We start from the raw sequence: 25612 nt of genomic DNA, 5'->3' as shown, positions 1-25612 counted from the left end.
TAAGAGACACGATTTTCTGTTTTATTTTGATAGTGATTATAACATTGGTAATAGCAAACATTAAACCATTAAAAACAGAGACCTTTGCTGACAATAAACAGCAGTGCACATCAGCACTCATTGTCTTTGTGCTGAACTGAACAGTAATAAACACAATATTATTTAATACACATAATGAACTTGTGAATTTGTACAATACATGTCCCCCACACTGGAAATCAGATTACCATAGTTATATTACATCACTGAGTCTGAAAAACAAACATATTTAAAAGGCACACATAACTTTTCCACCACAATAAACAAATGAAAGACCTCTGTTGTAATACACCTGCTTTTGCTTTCTACAGTAAATGTGCTGTGAGATACAAAAAAAACTAAACATTGAAAAACTGATTAACAGATTATTCAGGGTTCATCTGTGTTTGGCATGGTAATGAGTGATGCTGAAAATGAAATACCAGTAAGTGGTTTTAAATCACATTCACACAAACAGAATACCTGGCAAAGAGCATATAACCATACTCCATAAAATACTGTAAACATTAAACTGCATATTTATTCATATAGTCTTTCAAATACATTTAACTTTTTTTTAAAAAATTTATGAATAAAGACAATTCTATCGCCTATATATTTCCTCTATTACACACATATTTTATTATTCTTTGGCTTGTGCTCATGGGTAAACTGCTTCATTGTCTTTTTGTTATATTTTTATTGCACACTCTACTAACCAACTTTTTTTGGCCATGCTGGGTTAAGTACTCCCTGATCTATGAAAAAATAATGTACTTTATAGGAATTTTACAGCAAACGTGGGTTTCAAGCAAAAATGAATAAAAACCTATATATATATATATATATATATATATATATATATATATATATATATATATATATATATATATATTGCATGCAGTGTTTAAATGTTATAGATAGAAGACGTGAGAAATAACTTAGGCCTTTGCAACTCATTGGTCCATTAACAATACACTGGATTGGTCCATTTGAATTTAAAAAAAATATTCTTTGACGATGTCCAGCAACAAATATAAATACAATTTAAAAAAAACACAACAGGAAATCTATGATCTCTGGAATTGACAGAAAAGAAAATAATTTATCTTAGCTGGAACAACAATTAAGAACAGATGACTAAAATTCTCTTGGCAATTCTGATGAACACCCATGTAGAAAATAAAAAAAGCAGACAGAGTCCTCTTATATTATGTGGGGAAAGTTCAGTGTCCCTTAAATAAACAGCATTTCACAATGGCTTTCATTCAACCACCACAACAGTATGGAAAATGAAACAATACTGATGGAAGCACAATGAATGTTAGTCACTTACATTAATTATATTCCAAATGTTTAGATTAAGCAATTAAATGTACTATCTGTGTGGAGAATTGACTGAAAAGATTAAATGGTAGTGTACTGATTTGCAGAGCTTTTTTTTCTTCTGTATGTTACAAAACTGGTAGGAAACAACTTGGGTTCACTGCACTGTCTCATAATAAATTTAACATGTTAAGTTATTTAAAGTCTGTTTTTAAATAGAGCTTGAAATTCATGAAACAGATTTGAAGAAAGTCAATCAGAAAAAAAATTCATGAACATCAACTTTAATTATTAATAACTAATGATCAAAATAATTTTTAATTGGGCCTCACCACTGCTACCCCCTCCCTCCCTGTGTGTTTTAATGCAGTTGATAATTTCCTTTTACAATTTTTGCTTTGCATACCCATTTGATTTACATTCATAATTTAAACAAAAATATGAAAATATTTTCAATTTGTTTGGCCCATGGAAGAGAAAGTAACTCTTTGACTGTCAGTCATGTTCAGTTGAAGGTTGTCAGCAAGTACTACATCACTTGAGGTTACACAATTGATTTCTGGTAAATCAAGATGTCTTTTGCAAAAGTAAATAATTTATATAACCTTCAATTTACACATTTTTGTATTAAATCAAATGTTGTGCAAGGCATGATTCCAAAGTAGTAGTGTTTAAGATCTTGGCAAAAGTGATGCCCAACTGCTTGATTAAGAAAAATATTATATATATATATATATATATATATATATATATATAGCAAAACATAGGCTTCCTGGAGCTTCTGGCAAACAAAAATAATGCAGCGACAGTTGGTAAAGCAGCAGCAGCAGCTCTGTGAATGATCAGGATTGGGATGTGAAGTAATGCAGAAATGCCAAGAGCTTCCTGTGTGATGGCTCAAACCCCTGGAGTAGAAAACCTAAGATTCAGAATCCTGTTAAATGAAAATGTACATTTAGCATATACGTAAGACTGGTATTAAAATTGCCTTGACATATTGCTTGTTGTAAAGACCTCTTATGTTCATATGAAGCCCAAAAAGCTGACTATGACTAGAGGAGCAGACGTGCCTATCATTAGATATTCTGGCTGCCAAGTTCTTACAGCTATTTTGTATGAATGTAAAATAATAAAATCAAAACTTAATTAATTACAAGCAATCTACACAGCAAATTCCTTACCAACAATAATACATAAATGCACATTAAAATAGAACATTAAAACCTTATGCAAGCTTTGATTTTTACCAGTTACTATTGAATTACAGGAAAAAAAAAAAACCTTTTACAATGAAATACAAATCTGTGCACTTGACAATCATGTCAAATTACCGATTAAATAGCTTCCTCATTGAAACAGAGGGTTCATGTTTTATCTTTTTTATCAGGGAAACACTCATTAGGAGAATGTTATGTTCATTAGCTTGGGGGATGTAGAAGTATGATGAAGAATGGGTTGCAAAGCAGACATTGGTAATGTGGAAGTGAATAAGCACTCCAACCACTCAGCTGGAACACTATGGGAGGTGTAAGAATGCAGCTATCAAGCTGTGATAGAAAAAAATAAAACAAACACATGCACACACTTGGAGGTGGCTGTACACAGAGTACTACCATGGTGTGTGTCCAATTATTAAGTAAATCTAGATATGCAAATTAAGCCTTTACCTTTACCGAAGGTCTGCGATTTAGTCCTAGAAATGTAGTGACTGTGTTGTTCTCCTTAGACTCAAAGAATGCCTCATAATCCTGAAACAAAATATGTCTTTATTTAGAGAAAATATTCTAAGTAAAACTCTAGGCCAATTACTGTATACACTGACCAAAAATGTAACTTTAATCTAGAATATCACTGCTAATAAATAATGTTAAATTTCATTTTCTCAAATTAAGGCTTCATTTGTATATCTGGTGCAACATTTCGAAAATATAAAATAATTAATATTTTATTATTATTTAAGCATAAAAGACTACCAATGGTTCTCTAATCTTATTTTATTCATATAGTTTAAATAAACTGAAGTTCATGCTATACACATTTTTCTCTAAAGCCGAAAAACAATAAAAGTTATGCTAATAGAGAATTGTTAATATTTCTTACTTCTAAATAACCGATAACTAAAGGACAATTTAAGACATTGTGAATGTGTAAAGGCCACAGCGCACACAATCTATCCCATCATTTATCATTCATCTGTAAATATTGTGCATGGGTTGACACCAGATTACTTTTTTATCAACTGTACTTCTCAGGGTTCTCCATATAGTAATATATGGTGTGAAATATCTACAGTGGGCCTGAATCAGGATTTTGACATTCAATACATCACATGTGTACTGCAATTCTGTCTGTGGTGTTGAATGTAGAAAAGGAAGTGTGCACATTTATAAAATGAATATTTGTATGATAACTTGTCAGCCATGCTGAACCAAATTAAAAGTAAGCAGTGTGGTTTGCCAAATGAAACAGGACAGGATCAAATGATCTTGTAATGCAAAGCCACTGACCCAGTTAATTTTATTTATTTATTTATTTATTTTTATAAATACTTATGCAGAATAGATAGAAGCACACACACACACACACACACACACACACACACACACACACACACAGGAAGTTTTATTAAAAAAACACTCGCTATGTAGTGGTTAAAATGAATTCAAGGTTCGAATTAAAGTTAAATGCTGAGAGAGTAAATAGCGGGGTTCCGAAAAATATTGCGTTATACATCCCCATGTGTTGCTACAGCTGTTTAAATAAAGTACCTGCAATTTCTCTTTTCATTGCTAACATCCGGACAACTTTTTACACGTATAACTTTAAAGTCTGTTTCAAAGCTCTTTTCAAAATGGCCACTCTAGTGCACTGGGGTTTGAGATCAGCTCTCTAAATCACTGCAGGATGAGCGATTAAAAAAAAAAAAAAAAAAAAAACCGAGTGCTCTAGCTTTTCAGTTCCATCCCACATCATGGATCGATATTGCTGTGTAACCTGTGCTCTAGAGCGGACATTTTGAAAATAACTTTAAAGTTAAGTGTAAAAAGTTGTCAAGATGTTAACAATGAAAAAAAATGACAGGTATGTTATTTAAACAGTTGTAGCACCATGTGGGGTCTTTAAGCTCTAAGGGAGTTAAGACACAACTCATTTGCTGCACTCTTCTAGTGCATTTAAAATGCATACAATTGGCGTTAATCCTTAGAATGTAAGTTTCTCCATGGATCTGGCAGGTCCAATTAATATTGATAAATTAAATTAAAAGCACTGTTCATCTGAAGTGGGGGCAATTTTGACATAGTCATGTAGCAGAAAGTAATTCAACATCTCTTGGTCAAAGTCAAAACCAAAGGGGGAGCATTCTGAGTTTACATTATTGCAATGATGACTAATCCACAATATTCCTACTATCAGTGCATTGTGTATGATGTTTACCCCCATTCTTCAAGGTACAGTAGTGTATGGGAACACGCCAATAACATTTTATAAAAGGAATAAACGTTACTGAGTTATCTACTCTATTCCTCATTCTAACTGAAGAGGTGTATGGCTTATGCTTATCTGTTGCACCTTTATTTTCTTTAAAATATAACCTCATAGTTGAGTAATTTATATTGCACAGAAAGGCAGACATTAAGCCTCACAGGAAATCCATGTCAATGCATATTGATCAGTTACACCATTAGTCATGGACATTATGTAGGATGTCTGGAGTCTGATATTTATGACTTATTTATGTTATTGAATTCACTGCTGTTACCATCTATATTGCTGCACTTACTGGACAGCACAGACAGTTGTGCTTGTACAGCAGTTTAAACTGACATGCTGCTTCATCGATCAGATTAGGATTACAATGCAAGTCTCTTACTCAACAAAGCTTCAGCAACGATTTACTTTGTGACACAATTCAGTTAGCAGATAACCTTTTCTGACAGAACAAGTTTTTCCCTGACAAAATGTTCTACACCAATAAAACACCTAAAGCTATGTTACATTAGCATGCACTACTGATAAGCGCATCTACTTATTTTGCTGATGGACTTTGCTTCGGGTTTAACCATATATTGTGCACATATATTAGGGCTGTTCTGATTAACAGAATTTTTTTACAATTTAATCATGCAGAATTACATTTTTTTTTATATAAAATAAAATCAATCTCTATAAGACCTCCATGGCAGTCCAATCATAAGTGAGCAGAGGCGGGAGGTCTTGAGTAAGTTTAACCAATGGGAAAGTCAAAGATCTGCCCCTTGTTTTGCAGGTGTCCAATCATGAGTGAAGAGGCAGGACATAAGCCGTTGAAGGTATTCTCAGTTTCAGTTAAAGGTCTTGGGAGTTTAACCAACAGGAAAATCAAATATCTGTCCTGGTTTTGCAGCTGTTCAATCATTATTGAGCAGAGGCGGGACATTAATATGCTAGGGTAAGAATAGGTGAATTTCGATATTCATTTTTGTCACTAGTAGGCGCCACTGTGGCTACTGCCGCATATTTCCATACTACAGTACTGTGGGTATAAATAGGTCTGTCACTCGCAAGGCAGCTCAGTCAAGCAACATGAAGCTGTTAAGTGTGTAGAGAAGTGAACTGGTCAAGTTTCTTTTACAGCAAAGGAAGCAATGCTGAGGCAGCTCTCAGGGAATACATAACAGCAGTGTGGAGTAGTGGTTAGGGCTCTGGACTCTTGACCGGAGGGTCGTGGGTTCAATCCCAGGTGGGGGATTTCAGGTAGGTACTTTACCTAGATTGCTCCAGTAAAAACCCAACTGTATAAATGGGTAATTGTATGTAAAAATAATGTGTAAAAAATTATGTAATTGTATGTAAAAATAATGTGATATCTTGTAACAATTGTAAGTCGCCCTGGATAAGGGCATCTGCTAAGAAATAAATAATAATAATAATAATAATAATAATAATAATAATAATAACACTATGGGCTGTGTTCAAGAGCTGCTGTTCACAAGTTCAAAAAATGTGAGGAAACAGGTTGCACTTGTGATAAGCCTCGTAGCGGCAGACCACCGACATCAACCAAAGTTGTCGCTGAGATCAGCCATGCCGTAGCAGAACAACCCAGCACAAGCAAATTGCCCGCTGCCTGGATTTGCCCAATTCGCTGTTCATAAGGCTCTTCCTTCAACTCTGCGGATGTTTCCATACAAGCTGCATCATGCTGAGGCATTGGAGGAGACGGATTTCATCAGACGTGTCGATTTTGCGCTGTGGTTCTTGGCTCGACTGGAACTGGATGACCAATAGCCTGCTAATATCCTATGGACTGATGAAGCGCACTTCACCCTGTCTAGAAGTGGTGATATAGATATAATTATATATATATATATATATATATATATATATATATATACATATATATACATATACACACACACACACACACACACACACACACACACACACACACACACACATATACTCTATTGCAGACCAGCGACTATTTGAGACACCACATTTATTATGTAAGGGAAGTATCTATAAATACTTCAGATGCAACCATGAAGAAGCTGCTAACACACAACCTGATAACAACGACATAACTAAATTACAACATTCCAGCAATGTCATTAAAAGGTTGTGTGTCAGTGGGTATTAAGTAACAGTTTTATTTTATAACAAAATGTCGTTGTATTGTAAACCCCCCCCCCCCCCCCCCCAATATAAAGCCAAAGTATTATTATTTTTTAATACACTTGTAAACAAGGACATGTAAAGCATTGGAAAATGAACAAGCAGAAGAATGGGTCAAAATGAATATGCATTGAAAAACTCTTGCATCTACCGCTATTCATAATAAACAGTAAAATCCTCTAAAAACGACAGACCTGTAAATATCGGAACACAAGCGTGTATTATGATTGGCTTATAGCACAATAATAATAATAAAAAAAATTAAAAACATTGTTTTAAAATTAACAATATCAGAAATCATAAAGAAACTCAAAACAGTGAATGCTAATGAAATGGTTTTCTAAACTATGACTGCACTCCTAGATAATAGTAATTTGCAATGATTATGCTGGGGCTGACAATAAAGGACATGCCAATGCTGCTGTTCACAGCTGTGTTCCCTGCTGGTAATATGAAAGTCAATGTACTGACACAATTATAGCTGGAAGATAAAGGGGAATGGATATAAAATGTCTGCACTTACAACAATACTTTAGTAGGAAAATGTGTAGGCATTTTTAGAATATAAAAACACACATTTTTGTAAGTAAGCATGTTCCTGTTCAGCTCCACTTATCTCCTTTTTAAGTCTTAAAGAAAGCCTTTTCAGATTTGGCATCAGACCAGAGTTAGTAATGAGGCAGAACGGGGAAGAGTCATTGCCTGTATTATCCAGAGAGTGAACCGTAAGAATGAAAACAGTCAGCGACAGCTGTGTCTTTCCACCCGTGTGTGTTTTGCTGAAAGGGCGTACCAGCACTTGCCATCTTTTCAACAACACAGGAATGAACTTACCCCACAGTACTGCTCATCATTAAATATCTGTGGTGGGAGCGGGTTCCCCTTAGCTGGAAGCCTCTCTTTAGGTATGTGTTTATACATCCACATTCTCTGGTCCTCCAGCATGGTTATATCAACCTCTTCAAACTCAATCCTGTTGGCCTCCAGGAACCCCACCACATCCTGTTGTGTTTTCTTGATCTAAATATCAGAAAGCAGTCAAGATCAGTCTATAGGAAACCACACTAGATGCAAACTCGATCATTGATTTTCAAACTCAGATACGCAGAAAGAAATGCTATACATCCCATTACAGTTGTAAATTCAGCTTTGGCTAGAAAACAAGTACATTTTTTATAGGTTTTAGTATGAATTACAGAATTTACTGTGTTAAAAAAAATGATGTTAACCCAACAGAGACTATAGTCACACTGGCACTGCATTTATCAGTGTTAGCCAAAGCATTGCAGAAGTGTTAAGGAAGGAATCAAAACACTCCACAAAATTGTAAGAATCACCATACATGCATTATAATGATCTGGTTTAGTAAATTACATGAACCTGGATTTAATTTGAATTACATTATGGGTAATTTAGAGTGCTTTTTATACTTCTTTCCAATCCCTCTGGAATTTCTGCGTGGTCTCATACAGTATATTGCTATTAAGTTTTGGTCTAAAAAGATAAGCCTGAAACCAGCCTAGCTTCATTTGAATTAAAACTGTATATGGTCCAAATAATGTAGCTTTCAGTCAAGAATGAAAACAGATGTGTCCAGTTTTCAGCATTGGAAGTAAAATACCAAAAATGGATGACAAAGCAAAAAGAAAAAAAGCAAAGTATATTTCGGCTGAGGATCGTGTGGAAATTTCCCAAAGAAACTTTACATGCAGATGAAGGTAAATTGTTTTGCACATCTTTTAATGTGACTTTGGAGAAAATACGATCGATCGCTATTTAGCTACAGAATCACACATTAAACGAAAGGCTACTTCAGAGGCTGCTGAACAGAACGTAAAACAAGTAACAGCTTTCAGAAAACAAACTTGGAAGTCAGCGCAGACAAAATGTATTCCTGTCGCTTGTAGCCAAGTTAAATCAGTACTACAGGTATGATCTAGCACAGCCACCTCGCTTCAAACAACCTGCTTACTTTTTAAACACAATTCGAATTTTAGACCCGTATTAGGCATGGTTTCTTTTGGACTTGGTACTAATAAAATAAATGACAATGAACGTGCTGCATATATGGCCTTTATTAAAGAATGTCAGATGCCTTTGGGTAACTGAGTTTTGTGACTGATTCTAATCGATTTCTACATCTGTATAACTTGGCAAAGCTTTGCCTTACACTTCCAACCAATTCAGCGGATGCAGACGTGCAGTCTCAATGTATGGGCAAGTCTTCACACCACAGAGACACAGAATGTTGGCAGCAACTGCTGGTGAATGTTGCACACTTGACATGACAGCAGTCCATTTTAGTAATGAAGCAAGTACCAACATTTGTAGGCTTTTAGAGTGCTCTGAAATATTATCTACTTAGGTTTATTTAATGTTTAAACAGGTAAGCAAGGTTACCATAGGTTATTTCTCAAATAACCTATGGTGCATCATGGCGAGTGGTTTTTCAAACATCAGGATAATAAACATGGTATGATATTAAGCGAGGTGATATAAAATCGTGATAATAAACAGGGTATGATATTAAGCGAGGTGAAATAAAACAGGGAGCAAATGCTTTGCTTAGTGTTTTAATACTGAGGAACCCCAAGCTTGTATACTGGAGCCCTGCTTCAGTGGAATGGGATTGAAATACAAATCCTATCTTTTTTTTTTTTTTTTTTTTAAATCGGTAGATTGCTGTATGTGCAATTATTATGACAGCCCCACAATAGTAGGGCAGTGTAAATTTTATAATATATATTAGATATGGTACAAATAATTGTATCTTGACTTACACCAATATGTAGGGGATAGTCCTTCAAACTTCAGTTTTCCCATGGCTCAGGATGATCGAGACAGCTAAGGTTGCACACGCCGTAATGTTCCTTAATGATACACACTAACTCAAGTATTAAAAATTATTTTCATTTTATTTAGACAGATGGGAGACTTAAAAGTCCACATCCACGACGCGTTTTGACTCAAACATCTCCTGTCTGTCTAAATAAAATGAAAATAATTTTTAATACTTGAGTTAGTGTGTATGTGGAAACTAAAATGAAAGGCAGAAGCATTTAAAATCATCAAAATGTACAAATCCTTCGCCATTTTCCACACACTACATGTATGCCTAATACAAGTACAGTATTAGTAGAGCCCCATGACTATTTTTATTTTTCACAATTTTTAGTTTTATTTTTCACAAAATTTAGTTTTATTTTTCACAAATGTCATTTTACTGATACACATTAATAAAACAAGTCAAATAGATGTTTATCAATAATAGTATACATCATGTTTTAACTACATACATACTTTAATAAACATGATCTGCTTTTTTAAAAACATTTTGACATACAGACCCTCGCACAGAAAACTAATTTAGGTACAATCATTTCTGGGGGTAAGCTTGGACCATCACCCCGTTACATACCGACAATGCCTTTCTGCTGGAAAGTATGGCAATTCTGTGTAGGTACATACAGTACACCATCACTCAGCTTTTAGTTTTTCATTTAAATAAACATTTTGTTTGGCAAATGTTGTTTGTAGCCTTATAAGCATACGTTTTTATTGCCTTTCAGTTAATAAATAATAATAAAATATAATAATAATAAATGAGAATAACATTTGCATTGTGGTAAATGTTAGCATATTAATGGTGTATTTTTACTATAGGCTTTTCTACTGTTTTGTAGTTTGTGTTTTTTATCCCCCTATGGCAAAGTGGTGAATACGCGCAGGCCCGGAAGAAACAGACAGACAGAGACAGCGAGGCTGGTGAAGCTGAGCACTTGGTTGTGCTCAGCATTTAATAAACAAAACAAAACACAAAAACAGGACACGGCACTCTACGCCAAAATAAAATAGACAAACAAAACGTACTAAACACTTAACAAACTGTGCACGGAGAGACAAACAAACATGGTGAGTACAAACACTTATAGATTTCACTTTACTTTAACGTTTCTCCTTCTCTTTCTCACCCGTTCTCCACTCTCGAACACACAACCCCGAGTGAGTGAAAACATGCTGCTTTTATGCAGTTGTACCGAGACTCGATTGCTAGTCAATCATTCAATTGGAATCTCGGTACAACTGCACGTGAATTAATTAAGTGTACTCCCGTGACCACACATTACATTTTAACCAGCACGTGAAGTGATTTGTGCCATCCTCGTGCCTAAATACAAATCTACATATTTAAATCACTCGTGTTACACAGACCCGTTTATATCCCGTGTACCATCTCTATACACCAACATTTAACACACCACACGCAACATACAACACAGAAATGCACACAGGGGCGGAGCACATTGCCACACCCCCCCACTGGAAATTTGACAAATCGCATTCTGTATGCATAGCCGTAACTAGCTATGAGGACATCGTGTCCTTGGATGTTTTTTTGCATCATTAATGCTGATGCTCATGTAAAAATTCTGATAAAGTACAAAAGAATCCTTAATTTTCTCTGTTCTGTTCTCGGTCAATGCCCCAGAAGCAGGTTGATAAGGACGCTTCCATCCAAGCTTCTCTGGATTGAACCGTCTGCCCAAATGTTGATTAGAGTAAATGTTCCTTCATCCCTGCTGCAATCTGGCTCACTGTGTGTCTCAAACAACAAAAATATGGCTAAACAGAAACGTTTCTTGTCGAAGTGAAACCTTCACGCAGGCGTGGCTGTTTGTTATTTTGTCGACTTACGAAAAGTCATCATGCATTTTGTCTCGCTCAACCCAGGTTAAATCGTGTCAACTCACATCCTGAGGTGGGTTGCTGCGACCCGGGTTAACCCGGGTATGACCCAGGTGCACGGGATTGTGACCCGGGTAGGAGAGTGTGTGAACTATGCATCAGCTGCAGAGTCACTCGCAACAACATTTCACCCGAAAGACGGAGCACAAGGAGGTTAAGTGATTTGCTTAAGGTCACACAGTGAGTCAGGGAGTGAGCTGGGATTTGAACCGGGGAACGTTGTACTGTAGTTGTAGCTCTATAGTACCTCCAAACTGTAAATTTAAGGATGTTGGAAATGGTGGTTTGTGAATAGTTACATACCAAACTAAATTACTCAGTCTTAAATGAACACATAAATAAAGCAAATTTATCATTGTGGCATCCTCTAAATGTGAACTACAATATGTGAACTACAAGAATTTAGCGATGGAGTACTACAAACACATATGCAGTTGTTATTTAGGACTACTTTGCTTTTTATAATGTGTTCAGTTATTAAAGTTCCTGATTGGACCACTAAATAAACCTGGTTTCTGCGGGTCTTAACACAGTTCTCAATACAGTTCTCAATTGTCTATTTGGGACCCCATTGCACTGCCATCAGAATCGCTTTGGCGAATATGTTAATGATGGGGCAAGCGCTCTATAACAGGGCAAGACTAGGCAAGTCTTCAGAATGCCATTTCAATGCAGTATTTTAAGTCTTCACTCCATTTATGCACTACAGAATCGGTGGCAAACGCTGTTCGTGCTTGCACTTGCATTTGCACTGTGATCAGAATACAGCCCTAAGAGTTTTAGTTTATAGACAGTAAGAGTTTAAGATATTGTGTTAATAAAATATTTAAAAACATACTTTTCAGGTATTTTCCTTGACAAACTATATAAAAAAGGTAGTACATGAAACAATGATTTCATTTAAAAAAATCAAGTGATTTAAATCAGTGATTTAAAATCAGCCAACCCTGACTGGATTGCATAACTCCGAGTCTGTTCAGTAATCAAAGTTAACGCTTGTATATCTTGCTATCTACAGTACAGCTACAGCAGGATGACTCGAACCGACACCCCTGAAGTCTAAACATGACTAAGGTGGAAGAAAACCATTATACACAGTAGGGTCATCATATAACCAATCGTTAGTTAACCCACTAGCATTTCTATTCAAAAGTTGGGGAAGGTTAAATAAGGTTGAGGAATGCGACCGAATGTGATGTCTCTGTTTTGAATTTATTTTGCAGCTGAATGTTCTAAATTCAAGGCGACATCAACCATACCAATATTGAGAACAACACCTGGAACTGGTAGAATCATGAATGGGTGAAGTAGTGAGTAGTTGTTTCTTGATGTGAACTGGTTGCAAAGTCCTTTTCTTTTACTCAATATATATGCAATTTAATTCCGGAAACAAAAAGAACGCTCAAAGCAAAACAGTACAGATCACACTTTCATATGCGAACTGCACGGTACAAAACTTAAATTCAAAACAAAACATAACAGAACAAAATAATATAATGCAATACTGTAGGTTTGATCCTCCAGGACTCCTCGATCGACAAGTCTCCAATACTAGTCAATGAAAGAGAAAAAGTGAGCTGAGCTGAGCGCACCTTGATTAAGTAGCCACTGAGCTCAGCCCCCCTCCTTCCTTCTCTTTGTGGGTTCAATCACCCCGGGCACCCTGTGGAGGGTCTCGTGTACGTGGCGTAAAGAAAACTGGTTCTGACACACTGCCTAAGATGGTGTTATCTTGGTGTGGCCCTTTGATCTTTTATGCTTAACTTATGTTATCTCTTGAGCGCATTGGTTCCTCCAACAACGTGCGATTGTGTTTATTTCAGACGGTCATCGTCACTGCAATTAAATGCAACCTTGCATTTACCAGTTACTATACCTCCTCTGATAATCTCCTTTTAAAACTAACAGAGTGTACAAACCTGTAAACACGTGTATCTTATATTGCATTCAAACCTCTTTCCAGGTTATCCAACAATGGGGGTTGTTTGTCTTGGCACATAACTCAAGATACTGGTAATCTGATTGGCCGTATGAGGGCAAGTCAAACAAAACCTCTATGACAAATAATTATCCAAATTCCAAATTAGGCTGCCATGCCGTACATTTGGGCACACCTTAATACACTATTGAACCATACTATTGTAGACATATTTCCATTTGTAGGGAAACCGAGTACAGAAAGAAATAATTTTTGTTGAAGACATTACTGCCAATAATATCCAAATTACATCATGCAACTGTTGATTACCATGAAATCCTCCAATATCTTGAGCATATCACCCCTTGACAGATGATGTAAAACCACGTCAACAACAGACAGGCAGCTACAACTCTGTTACTCTATCTGCCAGAGCTGGGTCAAAATATTTGTTTTCTTCAGCTTTTAAACTGTTCTGCAGATGTATATTTAAATGTACAGCACTGTATGATGTCTTGGCATTAAAGGCAACAACTGCAAATTTAATCTTTTTGTTATATACTGCTATGGTCAAAAGTTTTGCCTCACCTACAAATGTAGGATTGAGACATAATAAAAATAAATAAAAACACTATATGAACACAATTTAGATCTATTATTTAACTACACCCCAGGGAATTATGCACAGAAAAAAAATTATTATAAATTTTATGCGGTATCTCTGTACAGGTATGTGCAAAGTAACAAATTATGGTGCAGTTGTATTGGGTTCTTCTCTTATACTGGATATCAATACTAGCGTAAGTAAAAAAAAAAAAAAAATTAAACATAAAGTCTTTATAAATTCCAAGATTAAAATAAAAGGAACACCAGCTCTTTCACTTTCTTCCAAAAGAGAAGACCTCCAATCAGACAGGACAAGATTCCACAGCTAGTTGCTGCGCTCAGCATAAGCTGTATTTATGACTGCATTTATGTATCTGAAAGCTAATGTTTTCAAATTAGGAAGATGGTCAGCTGTCGATGACCAAAACAAGTCGATGTCAATTTGCCCTGTTGATAGAGCACTCTGGATTGCATTGGGTGCCACCTTCACAGTGTACAAAGCAAACAACATCTTTTACTCTCTCTTTTACTGATATATTTGCAGCGTGGGACCTTTGTCGTGGCATTTTCTGGCAAAATCGATCAATGTTCCCTTTATCCTCAGTGTGATCCAACATTTTTCTCTATCCTTCTCTGTTAACAGCGATATTATTTAATATTACGCGCCTTGCGTGGCGATATGTTTTATGCGTAAAATTACACGAACGCGTAATTTCGTAATTCCCTTGGGTGTATTAACATCATGTATGAAAGAAACAAAATGATATTGCAAAAGTCTACTGGAAGCCATTATAGTAGCACAGTAGCAGTATGTAATTCAATATGTTAACGTAACATTATTCAGCAGGTTTCATTCGACTTTATGAAGCAAAATGTGTTAATTTTATAGGGAATTGTTTTTCCTCCAGAATGACAAAGTGGCAAGCCATGTTCTTGTAGCTTAAACTGCCTTTGAGGAATGCAAACAGATAGGAATAAACAAAGTCTGCCTACTGATGAAGTTAGAGGACTATAGTAAGCAAACAAATAATTCTGAAAGGGACTGTGGAATACTGCTGGGACTCTTATCGTCTCTGGGATACCAACTATTACATCAGCTTCCTGTTGAGACTTGAAAATGTCCTCAGTGAAGACAAAAAGACAGGTCTCTGTAAAATACAGACATTCTCATATCTTACCTCAAGATTTGAACACAGCACAGGCATAGAATCTGGGGTTGTAGGTAATTAAAAAAAACTGTTATCCTTTTTTTCTGTGCCCATTAGGTGCTATATGAGAAATATGCAGATGCCTTCACTTTCCCTTCCAGTATAATTATTACCATGGAAACAGTTACCATGCAAGTCAGGAGGCTGTGTGGTCCAGTGGTTAAAGAAAAGGACTTGTAACTTGAAGGTCCCCGGTTCAAATCCCACCTCAGCCACTGACTCATTGTGTGACCCTGAGCAAGTCACTTAACCTCCTTGTGCTCTGTCTTTCGGGTGAGATGTAAATGACTCTGCAGCTGATGCATAGTTCACACACCCTAGTCTCTGTAAGTCGCCTTGGATAAAGGCATCTGCTAAATAAACAAATAACATAGAGACATTAACATTGTACAAGCTTTTTTCCTTAACAAAGCTTTTCAGAAATAGGAAGTACCTGGGATGCCTCTGCTCTTACTGAAGGATGATTACCTTAAAAAAAATTAAATGAGTAACAGAAACATGCAAAGGGCTGTTATAAGCTGGCATCAACTAGCAAATTAATAATAACTGGAGACTCCCACTAGTCCAGGCAAACTGACTTAAAATAATGTCTTGGAGAAAACTATCCCTTTTCAAACAGGAAGACTGCACTTTGGCACAGCTAGACTGAATCCTAAATTGATGTATCATCCACACCATTATTGAGGAGTGGCTAATGAAGCTCATTAAACTGCAAAGCAACACTGCATAGTCACTGCTATTTCACGGGATACTTCCCAGAGCTCCTTTTGTAAAAGGATTATAATGGAATTCCACATATTAATGGGAGTATAGCCCCCTTTATTAAGAGCCATGCCAATGAAAGTTCCTTTTCCTGTTCTGGAGCTTATCATTGATTGAGCAGGTATGAGTACAAGCCACACCCATGATTTTTGAATGGTAGACCAAGGATGACATTACACCAACAACCACCAGCATCACAATATTACTACACAGGTTCACGCTCACCTCTCAATAAAATGTACACACTTTCAGCATTTGTGAAAACCAAATTCTCCCATACATACTACTACCTATATAGAATGTTTGGGCTATAGTGTGCATGAAATTATTCATGTAGTCTTCTTCCTCTACCTGTCAGCAGTGGTCTTCTGGGACATCAGTTATTGGTTAATGTTGAGTAATAAAGTAATGCTCCGACTAGCTACTGTAAGCATATCATCCACTAACAGGTCTGAATGTCTGAATGTAGTTAATTAACCAACACAAACTATCAAAATAACAGAGAGAGAGAGAGTTAGACAGTATCTTGAAGATTTCTTTTTGTGGTTCAAATTCCAACATCGCCTTGTGCCACTTTACTTTCTTTCCTCCCATGCTTTTTCTAAAAATGTATTAACATTTGTTCATGGCAGGTTTACTGAAACCATCTTTATCCCACAGCTATTTATGGAAGTAATGGAGTTTTAAAATAACACAAGCGGATCAAAGATATCTGGTATCTAATTTGACATCTTCACACATCTAGTAAGACTGCAGTTAGAAATGTAGATCATTTGAATACTATTTTTAAAAGCATTTTAATCAACAGTGTATAATGTTAGTTGAGCACAGATATAAACCACTGCAGCCCCACTTGCAAATTGTTGTTTAAAATAAAAGGCACAGGGGTACTATAAATCAAACATGGCCATTTACTGTAAAGGTTGTTTCTCTAAGTTAAACTGTGTTGTTTGTTTCTGTGGCTAATAATTAGCTTTATATGAATCCTATGCAAAATTATATAACATCCCTACCTTTGGCCTTGACGTTAGTGGCCTTGGTGCCTTCTACAGATTTATTGAAGTGGAGGCCATTTTGGTCTTTCTCTTTCTTTTGCTATTGCAGAGCCCTGCAAGTGGATTAATGTGAAAGATGAGCCTAATAGTAGGCTTGCTCATCAGAAGCATTTCCTGCTTAAAATGTTTTGCAGAGGCAGCTGCATTTTTCCCATGAAATGACTAGTACATCTGAAAACTTTTATTCTGCACATATCTTATGTCTGCCACGTTCGGGCAGTCAGATCTGTGAGAATAAAGTATCGCACAATAAGGTAATATATATAGGCTCTACATTTAAAATAAACTTTTTATACATGTACCTTTGGTACCACTTTCAGTTTAACGTAAAACATTTTCAGTTAATATGCTTTAACTATAAACAACTAATTGTCCATTATCACGCAATTGTGGAGTGAGCAGCAGTGTAGTAGTGGTTAGGGGCTCTGGACTCTTGACCGGAGGGTCGTGGGTTCAATCCCAGGTGGGGGACGCTGCTGTACCCTTGAGCAAGGTACTTTACCAAGATTGCTCCAGTAAAAACCCAACTGTATAAATGGGTAATTGTATGTAAAAATAACGGGTGAAAAAAAATAATGCGATATCTTGTAACAGTTGTAAGTCACCCCGGATAAGGGCGTCTGCTAAGAAATAATATTAAAATTTTCTGTGCCTATGCCGCAATGTCAGCAGCTTAAAATGCAAGTATGATCTGCCAGTTTGAAATGTGCACAAAAAGACATCATCCATATTGAAAATTAATTTTTTTTTTTAACTTAAATATGTTTGTGTGAATCACACCGATGGAATAAAAATGTGTCTTTCTTTTTGTACAGGAATTCCTTTATATATTTATCTGAATTTCATATATCGGATTAGTAAAGAAGAGTTTATAGGTTAGTCCTCATTATCGGTTTAACTTGTTTAAATTACCGGGATCATCTGTTTGCTACACTGCAATCAGGATTAAGTTAGTAAAGGACTTCCTAGTCTGCATTTTAGTCCATTTGACGTGGACTAAATCACTGGTATACTGCAAAATGACCCCAGGCCTTCAAAAGTTATACCCCTCACAAGCTTTCACTGAAACAAACAAAACACAAAAAGACAGCATGTGCAGATCCCCAGGCTGTGCATACAGTTTCTGGTCATACTGAAGTAGGTTCTGATGACAAAAAAAGAAACACAAGAGCAGAGCCTTCATAGATGTGACTAAAAAGGAGAAATGTATAGTCATAGTTATTATTATAATGATTATGGTTAGGTAAACAATGCATTTAGCAGTACATTCCACTGCAGACACTAGGTTATATATCACAGTTCTGATCATAACAATGAATTAAGAGCCAGAACTGTGAAATGCCTAAACAGGTTTGGCCTAGAAATGACAAAAAACACTACATACAAGCAATTCTCGTTAATATGAATTTCAAGGGTCCAGCAAAAAAAAAAAAAAAAAAGTATTATCAGTAATTCTTATTATCAGGAGTCCAAGTCAAATGCATACCATTAGTTTTTATTGAAGTTACAGTAACACTGAACTCAAGTTTTGATTACAGAACAATGGAATGTAGTATTGTGGCAAAGTGCCCACCCCCTATGCATATAGTATACAGTACTGTGCAAAAGTTTTAGGCAGGTGTGAAAAAATGCTGTAAAGTAAGAATGCTTTCAAAAATAGACATGTTAATAGATTATATTTATCAATTAACTAAATGCAAAGTGAGCGAACAGAAGAAAAATCTAAATCAAATCCATATTTGGTCTGACCACCCTTTGCCTTCAAAACAGCATCAATTCTTCTAGGTACACTTGCACAAAGTCAGGGATTTTGTAGGCATATAGTCAGGTGTATGATTAAACAATTATACCAAACAGGTGCTAATGATCATCAATTCAATATGTAGGTTGAAACACAATCATTAACTGAAACAGAAACAGCTGTGTAAGAGGAATAAAACTGGGTGAGGAACAGCCAAACTCAGCTAACAAGGTGAGGTTGCTGAAGACAGTTTACTGTCAAAAGTCATACACCATGGCAAGACTGAGCACAGCAACAAGACACAAGGTAGTTATACTGCATCAGCAAGGTCTCTCCCAGGCAGAAATTTCAAGACAGACAGGGGGTTCCAGATGTGCTGTCCAAGCTCTTTTGAAGAAGCAATAAGAAACGGGCAACGTTGAGGACCGTAGACGCAGTGGTCGGCCAAGGAAACTTACTGCAGCAGATGAAAGACACATCATGCTTACTTCCCTTCACAATCGGAAGATGTCCAACAGTGCCATCAGCTCAGAATTGGCAGAAAACAGTGGGACCCTGGTACACCCATCTACTGTCCAGAGAAGTCTGGTCAGAAGTGGCCTTCATGGAAGACTTGCGGCCAAAAAGCCATACCTCCGACGTGGAAACAAGGCCAAGCGACTCAACTATGCACGAAAACACAGGAACTGGGGTGCAGAAAAATGGCAGCAGGTGCTCTGGACTGATGAGTCAAAATTTGAAATATTTGGCTGTAGCAAAAGGCAGTTTGTTCGCCGAAGGGCTGGAGAGCGGTACACGAATGAGTGTCTGCAGGCAACAGTGAAGCATGGTGGAGGTTCCTTGCAAGTTTGGGGCTGCATTTCTGCAAATGGAGTTGGGGATTTGGTCAGAATTAATGGTCTCCTCAATGCTGAGAAGTACAGGCAGATACTTATCCATCATGCAATACCATCAGGGAGGCATCTGATTGGCCCCAAATGTATTCTGCAGCATGACAACGACCCCAAACATACAGCGAAAGTCATTAAGAACTATCTTCAGCGTAAAGAAGAACAAGGGGTCCTGGAAGTGATGGTATGGCCCCCACAGAGCCCTGATCTCAACATCATCGAGTCTGTCTGGGATTACATGAAGAGAGAGAAGCAACTGAAGCTGCCTAAATCCACAGAAGAACTGTGGTTAGTTCTCCAAGATGTTTGGGCCAACCTACCTGCAGAGTTCCTTCAAAAACTGCGTGCAAGTGTACCTAGAAGAATTGATGCCGTTTTGAAGGCAAAGGGTGGTCACACCAAATATTGATTTGATGTAGATTTTTCTTCTGTTCACTCACTTTGCATTTTGTTAATTGATAAATATAAACTATTAACATGTCTATTTTTGAAAGCATTCTTACTTTACAACATTTTTTCACACCTGCCTAAAACTTTTGCACAGTACTGTATGTGTGCCGTTATTAGTTATTGTATTAGGGCAGCAGTGTGGAGTAGTGGTTAGGGCTCTGGACTCTTGACCAAAGGGTCATTGGTTCAATCCCAGGTAAGGGACACTGCTGCTGTACCCTTGAGCAAGGTACTTTACCTAGATTGCTCCAGTAAAAACCCAATTGTATAAATGGGTAATTGTATGTCAAAATAATGCGATATCTTGTAACAATTGTAAGTCACCCTGGATAAGGGTGTCTCCTAAGAAATAAATTATAATTATAATTTATTGTTTGGCAGCATGGATGGGGAAAAAATCCTGTGCAGAAGGTGACCATCTCCCAAGTTAATAAAAAAAACAAAACTAAGAAATCAAGGATTAGTGAAGGTTACTGCCCAGCCTGACTTAGTTTGCTTAGTGTTCCTGATTTTGTTTTGTTTAACTATTTATTTTTACTCTGTGGTTTTTTTTGTGCAAACCTTTTATTTTATTTGTTTTGAAAATAAATGGTGCCGCAGCGCCTTTTGCCCTGCAGCACTTGCTTCTGTGTGTGTTCCTGCATCTGGCCTGACGTCACCACGCAGCCATTCCTGTGAGAAGTATACATTTAAAAGTACTGTGCATTTTATTGAAAATACAGCTGTTAGTGAACTTTTAAAAAGTATACATTGCAAATGAAGTGCACTTGAAATCTGCATGTCGCGCAAACCTTAAATGCCGACGACTTGTATCCACAGTCACTGAAATGTTGAAATCTGCAGAAGCATTTTTCTTGTTGTTGTATGGTGGTGCATTATCCAACCCTTTCATAACCTTCACTTATCTGCAAGGATAGTGCAGGTTTTTGTACGGCTTCATGGAAATGGCATTGATGTGTGTCACTTTGGCACCTCGAAATGCATCATAGGATCAGTAGTCTCAAAATAGAAAAATGTGACATTACGAAATCTAACAAGAAAACACATGATTTCTGAAAATGAGTCACAAATCTTGACACATGATCTCTATTAGAAGTAATCGAAAGATGACAATTAGAAGTGGTAATGAGTAGATTTAAGTTATACAAGCATGTTTTTTTGGGGGTTTTTTTTACATAGATTTTGTAACTTCAGGGCAAGGCATGGGAAGAGCCATACCTCCTCGGAAACACACTTAGCTATTATTGCACTTCATGAGGAAGATTTTAGCAGTCATCAGATAGCCAATAGAGGTTATGCCAACCAAAGAACAGTATCCAGGATCATCCAAAAATACAACAAGATTGGAAGTTGTAAAGCTGCCCCCAGCTCTGGATGCCCAAATGTCTGCACTCCTCGCCAGGATCGCCACATACGCCATTCAAGTTTGAGAGACAGGCCGGGCAGTAGTGTCCACTTACTGTGGCAATGAAAAGAGGCTAGAGAGAAGGCATCTCTTGGAGAATGGTCTGGTGTCAGGGAGGCCTGCTAATAAACCCCTTCTGAGCAAAAAAAAAAAACATCAGAGATCTCCTGAACTTTTGTTGCACATACAAAGACTGGACCAGTGATGACTGGGCCAAAGTCATTTTCTCTCAAGAGTCCCCCTTCAGCTGTTTTGGAAACCAAGATTGGATTAAGAGTTCAAAGGTGCAAAGGAGAAAGATACAAGTCAGAGTGTACCATCCCAACGACGAAGCATTTGGAAACTGTCCTTATCTGGGGATGCTTTTCTGCCAAATGCACAGGATCCCTACACATTTTACCCAAGGGATCAGCTATGAACAAGCACTGATACCTAAAAACAACCCAAGACCACCTCCTCCCTACGGCTCAGTACCATTTTCCCAAACTGTGATTTTTACTTCCAAGATGACAGAGCCCTTTGCCATCAAGCCAAACAAGTGAAGATCCGATTAGAAGACGACAGCATCACGCCACTTCAATTTTGGCCTGGAAATTCAATGGATCTCAATCCTATTGAGAATATTTGGGGTCCGATAGGACAGGAAATCAGGAAAAATTCAATCATGCAACCGAAACTAACTGGAATCAAGTGTAAAGGCTGCATGGAGGAATCTAAAGAATAACTTAACCTTTCAGCGTCTTAATGAGTCCATGCCTGAGAGGATTAAGGAAGTCTTAAAACACAATGGAATGCATTGCAAATACAAAGTACTGCTATTATATATATATATATATATATATATATATATATATTATATATATAAAAAAAATCATGTCTCAATCCTAAAATTCTAGGGTGATGCAAAACTTTTGGCCATAGCTGTAGATTTCCTGCCTGGACTTGTTTGTAGCCTTTAGACTAGTAGGAAGAAAAAAAAAAAGCTCATCATACAGCTTTTATACAACTAATTTACAATAAAGCGACCTGAAAAAAAAAAAAAGCCCAGAAACAAAATCTGCACAACTTACAGTTTTAAATATTATCAACCAAGTGATGTCATTGTTTGTGGTTATATGGTATTCTTTGTACATACACACGGCAGCCCATTGTATTCGTGTCTCATTGATGTGCTTTGAGTGTCATAAAGACCTTGTGTAATTTGGCCAAAGCAAATAAAAACACCAATAATGCACAACTGAAAAGTGCTTTACAAAGCTTTGCAGCCTTATTAGCATTTGAGTGGGGAAAACAAGTCCAAAAAACTTCAACAAATAGTGACCATTTAGAAGTCAGAGTTCTGGCTGGCTTGCATGACAAACAAGGTAACATCAGTGTAAGCTGAAATAACCAAGGAAGGGATTTAACCAAATAAATAAACAAATTATGCTATGTCTTTTTGCATATGTTAGGTGTGTACTGTAAAGAGTGAACAATTACAATAAAAAGTGGACAGATTTATTTGAAACTTAATTATGTCCTGCATAAATATGGTTACATAAATAAAAACCCTCTTCCTAGCTTAAAAAAGCTGCTTGCAAAATGTTTATTTTTTATTTTAAATAAATAAATAAATCCGCTACCCACCTGCAAATAGTTTAGAAAATACTAAAAATGGAAAAGGGATTTAAATTCATAATGCAGCAACAAAGTTTCTGGGAAATACTGTAACATTTAATTATGTTTTGTAATGGGCGTGTCTAGCAGTGTATTGAACTGAACAACGCTGTTTAATCGGGTTTTAAATTGCTATATGGAGAATTACTTTTCAGATCCGTACTGTGAATAAAACAAGCAACTAGGTAAATTACATGAATTAGAAATATTACAGAATTATTATTTGGTTGTCACTTTATACTGAGGCATAACATAATTGTACTTTTTTCAAATGACTTCCTGAAACTCACAGGTTAATGTTCTGTCATCTACCTAAAGTACACAAAGGAGCACCGCAGGCGTTGTTAAAGGGAGTGTTTGTTTAAGTATTGAACACACCTTCGGTTAGAATCAACTGAACTTGTTTTAACAATAAGAGTCAAGGTTAAAAGTTATGACTTGCTCAGTTTGTCCAAAAGACATTGAACTTTGGTATATGTCAATAAAGTATAACAAATACCGTTTGTGTAATCAGTTAACAGACAAATGTCTGACAATTATTGTTTTACAGAAATCATTATGTCTAACAATACAGTTCTGAAAATAGACGTTTGCCAACTGAATTAGTTTCAAACACTTTAATATTAAAGATATTGTATGTATTTTAAATTATCACGCGGTACTTTTTAATCTGTTATTTCCACCCAACAACCGAGAATTGATGAATGAAAATGACGGTCATTTCCATCTTGTTTTTTTTCTCCCTCACATACAGAAATAGACTTTTAGAAACAACCAAAATATAAAGTAAACAGAATAAAAGAAAAATAGGTAAATATTAAATGAGCGATGACAAACGACTAAGAGATAGAGTGTAACAGGTCAAGATGGCAAGTGTTAGTGGTAAAACACATTTAAGCTTTGACGATCTTAAAAGGTGCAACCCTCAAAAAAATAATACTTAGTAAAAACTAACGAAACCATTGGCACGCATTGTCTGGGGATTTAAATGAGTTATATCAGTTGCACCATTTCCCCACCAGTAGAAAGAATTATAGTTTTACACAAAACAGTTTTGCTATGTTCAGTTAATTTAGATCCCCAATGGAATAATCTGCTGCAGAAAAACGCAGTTACATAAACAACACAACATTCACCGCTGTGAATTACTATGAATATGAGGTCAAGGCTACGTGACTCCATGTTGATCACTGTCTGTCTGCAATCATTTTATAAATTCTTCCGCGGTAATTCACCAGCAATTTAAAATGCATATCAATGTTGAAACCACAGTGCAGTACTTACCAAAACAGAGCTAGATGAAGAAGCGATAAAAACTCTGATTACCATCCTAATATTCCTTACAGCAACGTTTTAAAAAGATGTATATGATAAGGTGCGTTAAAAAGCAAACGTCCTTTTTCCTTTCTGCAAGTCCTTACAATAAAGTGAACGCGCCAGGCAATTGTTTAAATAGCATTAAAATAATGAGATCATCTCTGCTCTCGTCCACTCCCCCAGCAGGCACCAAAGGGTCTTACAGCGATCAAGCGCTTCTCAGACCTGAATTGAGGTATTGCAGTCACGTGACCTCAGCAGGCTACGTCGCTAGTGGTACTGGCTAAAATAACCATGTCAGCGAATGCAAAAAACAGTATTCCGCACCAAAATGTAATGTATTTGCAACCACAGAGCACACTTCTCCCTTCCAGTCACATGAATTATAGCTATAATGATAAATGATAATTGCACACCCGGTGCTTTTTACTACTCTGAGACAGCGATTATTTTTTTTCCTTTTAATACAATTTTACTTACACGTTACCAATTAAGAAAATATAATTTTTCAATAGTTTGTTTTAAAATACGATACATATGCATTATACACAGTATTTTTTTATTTTATTTTATCTTTGTATGTACACGTTTAACATAGTTCGTTAAATAGACTCGCAAAACAACCTATAGGACATTTTTGATATAGACTAGTATCAACTTTGCATGGGTATTAAAAAAAAAAAAAAAATGAATCTATGATTCGTCAGTGACTGGAATCTAGATTTTTTGTTCCTGTAAAATCAATTTAAGCGAGTGACAGCTAAACGGTTAAGCTCAGAGACTTGACTTGGACTCTACTGTGCAACAATGAGCACATGATTAACAAATGTTAAACTTCTGTTTGGTTTTCAAATAGCCT

The 25612-nt window shown here is 36.4% G+C and overlaps 1 protein-coding gene across 1 annotated transcript; it reads right to left on the bottom strand.

The window, feature by feature from the left end:
• LOC117402533 (SH3 domain-binding glutamic acid-rich-like protein 2-B) lies at window positions 1-25003 on the bottom strand. The gene is made up of 4 exons (XM_034003771.3): window positions 24721-25003; window positions 7834-8019; window positions 3012-3092; window positions 1-2278 (listed from the first exon to the last, which is right to left on the bottom strand). The coding sequence occupies exons 1-4, from the start codon at window positions 24763-24765 to the stop codon at window positions 2264-2266; spliced, it is 327 nt and encodes a 108-aa protein (XP_033859662.1). The 5' UTR covers window positions 24766-25003; the 3' UTR covers window positions 1-2263.
• Window positions 25004-25612: the final 609 nt, after the last annotated feature.

The sequence above is a fragment of the Acipenser ruthenus genome, chromosome 5 (genome assembly GCF_902713425.1).
Source record: "Acipenser ruthenus chromosome 5, fAciRut3.2 maternal haplotype, whole genome shotgun sequence".
NCBI lineage: Eukaryota > Metazoa > Chordata > Actinopteri > Acipenseriformes > Acipenseridae > Acipenser > Acipenser ruthenus.
This window is presented reverse-complemented; position numbering and strand designations above follow the sequence as displayed.

Bases quoted from the DNA above. Each gene is read 5' to 3' on its own strand.
- LOC117402533 (XM_034003771.3), bottom strand. From the start codon at position 24,765: ATGGTAATCAGAGTTTTTATCGCTTCTTCATCTAGCTCTGTTTTG. The intron at 8,020-24,720 runs GTAAGTACTGCA...TCTGATATTTAG, and splicing joins CTTCATCTAGCTCTGTTTTG to ATCAAGAAAACACAACAGGA. The intron at 3,093-7,833 runs GTAAGTTCATTC...ATTTTGTTTCAG, and splicing joins ATGATGAGCAGTACTGTGGG to GATTATGAGGCATTCTTTGA.